Source organism: Eulemur rufifrons, chromosome 16, assembly GCF_041146395.1.
Source record: "Eulemur rufifrons isolate Redbay chromosome 16, OSU_ERuf_1, whole genome shotgun sequence".
NCBI classification, from domain to species: domain Eukaryota; kingdom Metazoa; phylum Chordata; class Mammalia; order Primates; family Lemuridae; genus Eulemur; species Eulemur rufifrons.
Window position 1 is genome coordinate 96,620,615 of NC_090998.1, and position 10,442 is coordinate 96,631,056.

At 63.3% G+C, this 10,442-nt stretch overlaps 3 protein-coding genes across 13 annotated transcripts; all 3 read right to left on the minus strand.

Moving 5' to 3' along the window:
* Positions 1-36: 36 nt before the first annotated feature.
* Positions 37-2,759, minus strand: SCO2 (synthesis of cytochrome C oxidase 2). Of its 5 annotated transcripts, none has more exons than XM_069491554.1 (2): positions 2,615-2,759; positions 37-883 (listed from the first exon to the last, which is right to left on the minus strand). In XM_069491554.1, the coding sequence occupies exon 2, from the start codon at positions 868-870 to the stop codon at positions 70-72; it is 801 nt and encodes a 266-aa protein (XP_069347655.1). In that variant the 5' UTR covers positions 871-883; positions 2,615-2,759; the 3' UTR covers positions 37-69. The 5 variants fall into 5 exon arrangements, with proteins under 5 accessions (XP_069347655.1, XP_069347658.1, XP_069347656.1 ...); XM_069491557.1 differs by lacking the exon at positions 2,615-2,759 and adding an exon at positions 2,034-2,101 and having other exon boundaries at positions 52-883; XM_069491555.1 differs by lacking the exon at positions 2,615-2,759 and adding an exon at positions 1,597-2,027 and having other exon boundaries at positions 52-883.
* TYMP (thymidine phosphorylase) lies at positions 2,235-5,913 on the minus strand. 2 transcript variants are annotated; one of them, XM_069491544.1, is made up of 9 exons: positions 5,691-5,913; positions 5,334-5,536; positions 4,717-4,815; positions 4,197-4,326; positions 3,758-3,876; positions 3,170-3,332; positions 2,842-3,072; positions 2,615-2,755; positions 2,235-2,406 (listed from the first exon to the last, which is right to left on the minus strand). In XM_069491544.1, exons 1-9 carry the CDS (start codon positions 5,911-5,913, stop codon positions 2,249-2,251), a joined length of 1,467 nt encoding a protein of 488 aa, XP_069347645.1. In that variant the 3' UTR covers positions 2,235-2,248. The 2 variants fall into 2 exon arrangements, with proteins under 2 accessions (XP_069347645.1, XP_069347646.1); XM_069491545.1 differs by having other exon boundaries at positions 2,615-2,770.
* Positions 5,914-6,584: 671 nt separating this feature from the next.
* CIMAP1B (ciliary microtubule associated protein 1B) lies at positions 6,585-8,582 on the minus strand. 6 transcript variants are annotated; one of them, XM_069491548.1, is made up of 6 exons: positions 8,404-8,572; positions 7,961-8,093; positions 7,588-7,692; positions 7,332-7,453; positions 7,080-7,220; positions 6,585-6,934 (listed from the first exon to the last, which is right to left on the minus strand). In XM_069491548.1, exons 1-6 carry the CDS (start codon positions 8,510-8,512, stop codon positions 6,585-6,587), a joined length of 960 nt encoding a protein of 319 aa, XP_069347649.1. In that variant the 5' UTR covers positions 8,513-8,572. The 6 variants fall into 6 exon arrangements, with proteins under 6 accessions (XP_069347649.1, XP_069347650.1, XP_069347651.1 ...); XM_069491549.1 differs by having other exon boundaries at positions 6,793-6,934; positions 7,056-7,220; positions 7,961-8,164; positions 8,404-8,582; XM_069491550.1 differs by having other exon boundaries at positions 6,793-6,934; positions 7,961-8,164.
* Between the last annotated feature and the right edge of the window lie 1,860 nt (positions 8,583-10,442).

Genomic DNA, 10,442 nt, shown 5'->3' on the forward strand with positions numbered 1-10,442 from the left:
CTCCATGGGCTGCCGGTACAGACACACACACGTGAGAACGCACCCCATTTAATGACAGGCGGTGGCAGCTCATGCCAGGACGCTGCGGAAGGCAGCCATGTGCCGCTGCACACTGTCTACAATCTGCTCGGCTGACCTGCCCCGGCCGTAGTAGTCAGTGAAGAGGCCGTCGGGGTTGAGCAGGTAGATGGCGATGGAGTGGTCCACAGTGTAGTCTTGGTCCTCGTCCTTGGGGCCTGCGCTGTAGTACACCCGGTAGCTGCGGCTCGCCTGGGCAACCTGTTCAGCGGAGCCTGTCAGGCCCAGCAGCCTCGGGTGGAAGTCCTGCACGTACCGGGCCATGGCGGCCACGTCGTCCCGCTCGGGGTCCACGGTGACGAAGACAGGCTGCACTGGAGGCAGGCCCGGCTTGGCTTCCAGCTGCTGCACCACCTGCACCAGCTTCTCTAGCTCATCCGGGCAGATGTCGGGGCAGTGAGTGAAGCCAAAGTACATCAGCACCCACTGGCCCCGGAAGTCAGCCTTGCAGCGAGCCTGGCCTCGGTGGTCCAGCAGGCTGAAATCACCCTGGCCCACAGCCGCCTGGCGCAGGGCCTCTGTTCGCCGCTGCTGTCGCCACTGCTGCTTTTCTGCCCTTGCAGCCAGCCAGGCCCCGCCCAGTCCGGCCCCAAAGAGGGCTGTGACCAGAAGCCTGGTTCGGAGCCCAGGGCCCTGGGGCTGGCCCTGCCCACCAGTGTCTGCAGGGCCCTGCCTTGATGAGAGCCAGGGCTTCAAGTGCAGGGCCTGGCCTCCTGGGAGCCCAGGGAGGACTCGGGACTTAAGCTGAGAGAGCCCACGCCAAGCCTTGGGCCCCTGAGCCAGCAGCAGCATGGACCTGATGTACCTGGAAAAGAGGAAAGGTGTCAGGAGCCAGAGGGGAGGGGACAAGAAGGTGCCTGGGCTGCTTCCCATTACTGGAGACAAACCCACCCGCAGGCTCACCACCTGTCTGCAACTGTTCACCTGAGCTCAGGACTGCTCCACCTCTGAAACCTCTAAACTGCAGCTTAGGCAGCACCAAACACCCATACCCAGCCAACTCCATGCCTGTCACTCTTGTCCTTTAACCTGGGAACTTCAGCCTCTCTTACCACACCCTGTCCTGCACCTAGGCAGCTGAGCCTCTTACTACATGAAAGCATTCAAAGAGATGCCTTGCCTGGATTCCTGAGCATGTGTATCTATCTGCAATAAACCCATTTCTTGAAAGGAGGTGGATAACTCTGGGTTGTAACCCCGGAAGAGTAACTGACTCCTCCAGCCCTTTCCTGACACCTCCGGCCACTTCAACGAAGGCTCTCTGGCCGCTCTCCGCCCACCCAAGTTCAGCAGAGAACCAGTGCCACCTATCCACGGGCTCGAACTCTGCCCCTTTCCTGGCAAAGGGGTAGAATGTTTCTACTCCGCACAAAACCCCACCTTTTTCCCATCCAGGTTTCCCAACAGCACCAGTCTTGGCTCGCCGCGCACACCCTGTCCTTGCCTGGTGACCTCCGTGCCTTTTCCACAGGGGCCCCGGAAAGTTTGCCACCTGGAGGTCTCAGGACTCTCCCTCACCTGCTGAGAAAACCCTCCCGAGGGCTCCTAAATTGTGGCCTCCACCCCAGGCCGGACGGTTCCCGGGCTGCGGCTGTGCCGTCTGACCTCCGGCGCGCCGCTCCCCCCTGGGCCACTCGCGGACCACCTCGTGGTCAGACCGGTCTCTGAGGACCGCCTGAAGCGACGCGCGGGACGTGAGCACCTATGACTGTGCTCGCCACCGAAGACAACCCGTGCACGCTCCGAGACGCCTCCCTGCCCCGCGTCTCCCCAGATTCGACTCTCCCTCCGGCGCGCCCGGTGGGAATGCGCCGCTGCCGGCCCCGCAGAGCCGAGCGCGTCCCAGGCGCGGGCTGTTCCCTCTCCTCCAACCCCGGGGTCCGCACCTCGCAGCAGCGCCGCGAGTCCGAGCGAGCTGCCCCGCGCTTCCGGGTCTCGCAGCCGACCCGCCTCACCCGCGCTGCACGCCGGGACCGCAGGAGTCGCGCCGTCCCACGGCGCATGCGTTAATGGCGCCGCGCACGCGCGAAGGACTGTGGGCCCCGCCGGAGGTCACGTGTCCAGCGAGGCCGCCCCGCTTTCGCCCCCGCACCCTCTCTCCCGCCCCCGCACGCTGCTGCCCGGGTCCCCGGCGCGCCAGGCACGGACACGGCTTTGCGGCTGTAGGGCTTTATTGCTGCGCGGCGGTGGGCGGCAGGATGAGCTCGGCGTAGGGCGAGGGGGCGGCGAAGGGCGCACGGTCTGAGAGCACGAGCGCCTCCTGCAGGGCCCGGCGCTGCGGGTCGCTGAGCGGGGGGCCGTCCCGGTGTACGCGGAGCCAGGGCGTCCCTGCGGGGCGGTGGAGGGGCGGTCAGCGGGCGGGGCGAGGGCGGACGGGGCGGGGCGAGGGCGGACGGGGCGGGGCGAGGGCGGACGGGGCGGGGCGAGGGCGGACGGGGCGGGGCGAGGGCGGACGGGGCGAGGGCGGACGGGGCGAGGGCGGACGGGGCGAGGGCGGACGGCGCGGGGCGGGGCGGTCAGCGGGGGCGGCGCTCACCGCGGCGCAGCCTCTGGCCCACGTCGACCAGCAGCTCGGCGCCCACCCCCAGGCGGAGCGGATCCCCCGCGCGGGTGCGTCCAGCTCCGAGCTCGTGCAGCACGAGAGCCAGCGGCATCGCATGGATCAGCTCCACTGTGCCTGCGGGGAGAGGGCGTTGGGCGGGCGGGGGCGTGGGGAGAGGAAGGGGCAGGGGAGGGGGAGGGGCGGGCTGCCCCGGCGCTCACCGTCCGCAGGTGAAAGCAGTTCCTCTTGCTCCTGGGCGCGGGGCAGCAGCTGCCGGCGCTGAGCGGGGCTCCCGGAGCACAGCGCTCGGGCCAGGCCCGGGTCCACGCCCTGCCCCGCAAGCATCTGCTCGAAGCGGTCCCGGGCCGAGCCGTCGTCCAGCGCTGCGGCCACCCGCGCAGCGCCCTCGGCCTGGGTCTCGGCCTGTCCGCTGAGCCAGAGGAGGGCGCCCCCTGCCGGCGGGGGGCGGTGCTCAGGCCGGGCCGGTGCGGGCACCTCGCGGGGCGGCCTAGCCGGAAGCCTCCCGCCGCCGCCCTCCCTGCCCCTCACCGAGCTTAGTGACCAGGTCCCGGAGGTCCGACGGCCCTGCGCCGTCCATGCACAGCAGCGCCTCCTCCACCTCCAGGGTGTGGCCCACGTTGCGGCCCAGGGGCTTGTCCATGGCGGTCAGGGCTGCGGCGACCCGAAGCCCCAGGCCCACGCCCACGCCCACCTGCGGAGTCGTGGTTCAGTGTGGACCCTGCCCTGCGCCATCACGCTCCAGCCTCTGCTGCACCCTGGGTTGCCAGCGCCCGGGATGAGGGCAGGGAAGGCTTGGGGTGGGGAGCGCAGCGAGCGCTGTGCCAGACTTCAGCGATAGGGGCCAGGAGGACCTTGTGCCTGGCCTCGGGTGGTCGTCCCGGGCCAGAGGCCCGGTCACTGGGGGGTTGGGTGTGACGGAGGGAGAGACTGCTGGTTGGGAGGGTGGGTCCCCGCAGAAGGGGGGCCGGGACGCAGAAAGCAGGATGGCGAGGCTGGGGAGAGTAGAGGGGTGAGGGCCGGTCAGGTCCACATTAAGAGGCCCAGCCCCGCAGAGAGGCCATAGACACACGGGGGCCCCACGGAGGGGCCACAGGCTCCAGCAGGCAGGGTGCTCACCAGCACTGTCGCTAGCTCCCGGGCCTGCTCCTGGTCGGGGAAGATGGCAGCCTCTCCGAACTTAACGTCCACCACCAGAGCGGACAGTCCCTCCACGACCTTCTTGCTGAGGATGGAGGCTGTCGGGGAGACAGAAGGGGACAATGGAGGGCCAAAGGTCTCCCTGGGAGACTTGAGGGATGGCAACCCTAGGGGCAGGAGGGGTCATGGGCCCTGGGCATTGAAGGCCAAGTCCCCTGGGATGGGGTGGCCACACCTAGTGGGTTGTGAGTCAGGTCACCCCCATGAGTTGGTGGTCAGGCATCCCATGATGAGGGGCGCTGTCATTGGGGGAGGTCCCACAGTCAGGTCACCTGTAACGAAAGGACCCTGGCTGTGAGGTCAGAAATCAGGGCTCTGTAACCTGCAGCAGCTGGCCCCTGGAGTCGGGTCATGTCACCTGTGATGAGTGGCAGGCTGTCCACGGTGGCTGTCACATCTCTGGCTGCGTACAGGATTCCGTCCCCAGGAACCAGTTTCTTACTCTGCCCCACGATACAGCAGCCCACTTGCTCCAGCAGCTCCTGCATCTGGTCAGACAGCCCCCATCCCCAGTGACCCAGATCAGTAACGCCATCACAGGGCTCAGCAGCAGCCTTGACAAAGGTCCAAGACCATGACCAGTGACCTGTGAATGATTGTGATAAATCCTCAGCAATGACGCTGACTTTTGTCTTGTCAAGATTCTGATCACTCTTCTGTGGGCCCTTAATTATCAGTGGCCCATCAGTGATTTTGACCAAGTCCAGATTAATGATCCTGATCAAAGATCCACTGATGATTTGACCAAAGTCCATTGACTATCAGTGGCCCATGAATAACTCTGATCAATATCCTCATTAGTGGTCTTAATGGTCTATCAGTGATTCTGGCCAAGGTCTCTATCAGCTGAGGTCAACAGCCAGTAGGTGGTCTCGTACCTGCTCTGGGCTCTGGATGACGTTGAATCCAGGGACAGATTCCAGCTTATCCAAGGTGCCCCCTGTGTGTGCCAGGCCACGTCCACTGATCATGGGCACCTGGTGGGCAGGGATGCTGAGTATACCTGCATAGTACTTCTCACCCCCACCTGCACATGCTCCCTCACTCTCCCTGGGTAGGACTTATGCTGGACTTAAACGGTGTTTAAGCAGTTTTAGTGGGTGCCCAGCTGGTGGAGAGGGAATGAAAATGAAATTTTCCTGGTTGAGGGCCTGGTGTCCATTGGGGAGGAGGTTGGTACCCAGCCCTGGGGACACAAGACTAGGACAGAGGGAGAAGGGTACTCCGCTTTTCCCTGGGAGTGCTGTCTGGGGTACTGCGGGGGAAGGGGGTTCTGCATTCAGCTGGTAGAACTTGGTTCTGTTCCAAGGGGCCTAGTCTGGGGCCCAAGGGGGACCCAAGTTCTGTGGGGGTGGGGGTGGCGGTGAGAAGCTTGGGTCCTGTCTTTGAGTGCTCCGTCTGGGCCAGGCTTGGGGTTGGGAGCTGCCTGTGGATGGCTTGGTTGCTGGCTCTCTGGGGTCAAAGGTTCGGGTCTGGAAAGGAGGTGGTCGCTAACCTTGCAGCCGCATGCAGCCAGGGCAGGTGCCAGGACTAGGCTGACCTTGTCACCCACACCCCCTGTGGAATGTTTGTCCACCAGCTGCTGGTGCCAGGCCTTTGGCCACTCCAGCTGCTGTCCAGACTCAGCCAGCGCCTGGGTCAGTGCCGAGGTCTCCTCCAGATCCATGCCCCGAAGTCGGATGGCCATGAGCATGGCCCCTGGGTGTGAAGTGCTATGGTGAGGACAGCGTCCCCAAAGCAATGGGTTATCCTGGGGCCAGTGATGGTTGTGGCGTTCCCAGGGACGGACAGTCTGGGGGAGCCGACCTCGGATCAAGGTCAGGGTCAGAAGGGCCCAGTCCTCCCCACGCACCTATCTGTGCGCCCTGCGCGCGCCCGTTCACCACAGCGTCCACGAAGCCTCTGATGTCCGCCACGCTCAGGCGGCCTCCATCTCGCTTTATGCGGATCAGCTCCGGAAGCTGCTTGGGCTCTGACGGGGCGTCAGGAAGTCCCCGGCTCCCTTCCCCCGAGAGGTCACCAGGCGCTACTGGGGCGGGTGGAGCCTGGGTTCCTGGCGTCGCTGGGGCTGCCATAGCTCCGGGCCTACGGGGATGCCAGACACATCTGGAACCTGCTGCCGCCCGTGTCCTTGTCCCTGCGGCCACGTGCTCCTGTCCGGACCCTGTTCCTACGTGTCTCTCTGCTGCCGCCCCTCTGTCCCTTGTTTGTGTCGCGGTATCTGTTTTTTCTCTGTGGTTCCCACTTCCCGACCTCGCGGCTGGCCCCGGCCCATACCTGTTCAGTACCTCAGCCCTTGCCCGCTCTGCTTCCGTTCTGCCCTGCCTGGCTCGCGGCCACGGGGTCAGGACCGCAGGGTTCACTTCGAGCACACCCGTCCCCGGCCTGCGAGCAGGGGCAGCTCCGCGGCGGTCAACAGCGGCCCGCGGACAGCGGTTGGGTGGGGCCCTTCCCTTAGCTAAGTGGGGCTCGCCAAGCGCCGCCTCGAGGAAGCCTTGCTGGCTACGGTCTTGGCCAATCCCCGAAGTGGCTGGGGGGTGCAGGACTTCCTCCAAAGAGGCTGGGGGGTGCAGGACTTCCTCCAAAGAGGTTGGGGGGTGCAGGACTTCCTCCAAAGAGGCTGGGGGGTGCAGGACTTCCTCCAAAGAGGCTGGCGGGGTGCAGGACTTCCGGGAATTCGAGGGCCCAAAGGGGCGGCGGATGGGATCACCGGCCCATTCTATCCAGCTTGCCGGGGTCTCCGGAATCAACGGGCCCAGGATGTACCCTTCCCACCCTGCGGGGGGGTTCGACGGTCGGACACCGCCCAGACCCTCTGGCCCCGGACCGGCCTCGCGGGGACGCTCGGGCCCCGCCCTCGGATGGGTTCCAAAGTTCTGACTCTGGGACGCTCGGCCCCGCCCCTAGCCTTGCCGGGACCGGGCCGCGCGGGCGCGAACAGAGACAGGCGGACACGACGCTGGCTCAGAAACTTTAACCAAACAATTGTGCGGCCGCGCCCGCCCGGCCGGTCAGTCAGTTGTCCACGTTGGTCACCATCCTGGCCAGGTAGTCTGAGTGCCGGATCCCGAAGGTCCAGCCACGAGGCTTCCGGTGCTGCAGGCCCAGGAGACGCCGCTGACCTCGCGGACCCAGCCGTCCCGCTTTGGGACCCCTGTACCCTCGGGAACCCTGATCCCCTACCTCCGACCTTAGACCCTCATCCCCCGCCTCTGACCCTTGACCCTGGAATCCAGACCACCTGGTCCACGTTGTAGGCTGCGGGCCCTGGGTTCAGAGTGTTGTCTTGGGGAGTTGAAGTCCGCGGTAGCATCGTGAACTGGGGGGCCCGGGACTTGTAGACCCCAGGGTTCACCTGGTGGTAGGCGCAGGGGCCCGGGCTCTGCGGGAGGGCGGAAGGGGTGCCGGGTCTGGCCTCCACTCCCCACCGCCCCGAGGCGCGGTCCTCCCGGTTGATCCCTCGCTACGCTGAGCCCATCGGCCCCTCCCCCACCTTGCTGAGGTCCTCGAAGCAGCTGCCCACTGTGCTGCGGCCGTAGATGGAGTACGTTGGGGCGGAGACTTTGCCGATGACGCGCGGGCCCAGGAGCGAGGGCACCGTGTAGGACCCAGGACCTGGGAAGGAGCCAGCAAGGGGTCGGCTGGGGCAGGCGCGGGGGCTCCCCGCGAGTGCAGGGCGGTCCCAGCGCCCGGAGGGCGGCCCGGGGTCTGGGGTGGGAAGGTCCAAGGTGCTGTCTTCCCGACCTCACCTGGGGTCTGGTGCTCCGCGTGGATACCCCAGTTCCGGGGAGCGATGGTGTGCCGAGGCGCGCTGGGGTACGTCGCGTTCCCAGCTCGCTCCGGGAAGTACCTGCCTGCGGGGGAAGCAAGGGTGTGGGCGGGAACGGGTGGGGGGCCTGGTGGGACCCGGTGATGGGGTCGTGGGGCTGGGGCAATTGAAGCCGCGATTTGTCAGGGCCCGGTGGGGATCGGGACTCTGGGTTTTGAGATCCGGATATGGGGCTGCCGAATATGGGGCGTTAGGGCACCCGAGGGGAGCTCGGGGTTCGGGTGCGGGATTCCCAGGTGGGCCTCCCTGGAGGCCGCTCTGCGTGGGGGCGACCAGGGTCCCAGGGTCCTGACCCGGTCCGGGAGTGAGGACAGGCGCTGAGTGGCGTAGGCGGCCAAGGATGGAGTAGGCGGGGGCGCCGACCGGGCCGCGCACGGTCATGTGGGCCGGCACCAGGTGGCCCGGGCCGGGGCCGCACGTCGTCCGCTGCGTGGGGAGGCGCGCGCCGAAGGTGAAGGCGGGGGCGCGGGGGCGCGACGGGTCGTGCAGGATGTAGCCTGCGGGGGCGTCCCGGCGTCACCGACTGGCCGGGCGGACCGCCCTCGGCCCCCGCACAGACCCGTCCTCCGTCCCGGGCATAGTTCGCGGTGCCGGAGCACCGACCCGCCCGCTGCTCTCCTGTCCTCAGCCCCCGCAGCTCCGGTGCCGCACCCCGGTCCAGCCACGGGCCTGCGTGGCGTCTCCCCTCCGGCCCAGCCCCGTCCCACCCCCGCAACCGCGGAGGCCGCCCCGCTACCGGTGTTCGGCGGCAGCTTGTATTTGGGCCCGGGGCCTCTGAAGTGCGCCGAGATGGGGCCGCGGGGCCTGTGCGGCCGCCAGGGGCCAACCCAGATGTCCGAGCCCATAGCGCGGGTCGTGGGCGCTCACGGCCTGCGGCACCTGTGGGCGGAAGGTGGCAGCGGGGTCCCCTCCACCCGAGACTCGCGGGGACGCGCTTCCCGGTCCCTCGGGATTAGCGCGACGCGGGGGCGGGGCCCGTCCGGTATCCCGGGCGCCAGGAAAACAAACGGTGGCTTTCCCGACTCTGGGGGGGGCCTGGGTCTGCCCCCTGCCCGGAAGCAAGTTCCGCTGGGCTGTGTACGAGTGTGCGCGCGGTTGAGGCCCAGACCCCCGGGAGTCCCCCTGGGTCTGTGGGGACAGGCCATTTCAGTGGTGCTGGGAGAGGGTGTCGGGGGAGGGGCCGGCCCGGGCCGGGATGCACTGACCTGCTGCGGTGGCCCCGGGTGCGGGAAAACAAAAAGCAAAGCGAGGTGACTGGACCCCCCACGCTCCCGCCCTGCCCGCTCCCGCCCTGCCCGCTCCAGACCCCATTGTGTCCGGGTCTGCTTCCTGGCAACCGGACCGACGCCCCCGCCCCACAACCTGTCTCTGCTCCTCCTGCCCCGCAGCGCAGCGGGCCTGTCCCCGAGCCCGACTCTGGCCGGGGTGGGACGGCAGGATGCGCCGCAGAGCACCATGCCGCCCTCACCCTTCCCCAAGCTTCGGCACAGCCATCCCGGAATTAGACAAATCTGCAGACGAAGAACAGGTATGGGAATAAAGGAACTGAATACTACAAACAGCGAGCTCAATTTCATTAGATGTAGAGAGAGAGTTTTGCATCTATTTAAGCCCATGGGATAATCATGTCGTGGGCCACAAAATAATCATGTAAGTTGAGTAAAGAGATATAATAGGACATATAATTTGATTACAGTTCAATACAGTTCTAAGAAAGTAATAAAATGTAAAAAAGAGACAAATATCTTGAAATGAACAGGTCCTACAAACTGGGGTTTCCTATTAAAAAAAAGAAGTTAAATCCTTTTAAAAAAATCCCTGGATGAAAAAGAGACTTGTCTGACGTTATAAACTAACCATATATAAAACACTGCAAAGGTAGATTCCCTTCATATCCAACTCCCAAAGGATGCAGCTAAAGCTGTATTCTGAAGAAAATGTGTAGCCTTAAAAATAATTTCATTATTTTATTTTATTTTTAACTTTTTTCCCGGGGAGCATAGATTCAAGTTGCCCTGAATATACACTCCCAGTAACTTCATTATTAATGAAGAAAAATTTAAAGAAACTTAGTGTTTATGTTCCAATGGAAGAGAGAATAAGTAAAAGAATGAAACAGGCACTAACACAAACAAAATAGTAGAAAGGATAAATAAATACAATAGGTATGCTTTAAAAGAAGACAAATAAGTAGATTAACACTCCAGTGAGCTTGATCAAAGAGGAAAAGCATACAAGATTAAGAATGAGAAAACAAGATACCAATGTAAAAGAGGATAAAATAATTTAAGAGATTTCATTGTGTGAGTCTTGAGACAAATTTAAAAACCTGGAAGAAATGGGTGATTTTTCAGCAAAACCTTACATAATGAACCTAAGAAGTAGAACAATTTAATAGACAATTTTCTACATGTATTCTGTATGTATTCTAATTTTAGTTAGAAATTATATTTGGCAATGAGTAACAGCCTCCCCTACAAACAAACACACACCACCTCCAACCAATTGATTGAATACCTGGGAGTACTTTCCCGGACCCAGGTAAAAGACGTCCGGAGCCAGCCTGGCCTCTGGCTCCATGAAGCCTTTAGAGAACAGGCTTCTTATTTCCATCCTTAGTCCTTACAGTTGCAAGATGAATGTTCCACCTCTGGCCCACGCTTTATGTTCCAGAAGAGCAGAGCAGTAGTAAAGGGCGTCAACCTCATAACAGAGAGAGGTTCGCCAAAGATCATGCGTTTTTTAGAGAATGAGCAGAAGCCCTGCAATGCGGAA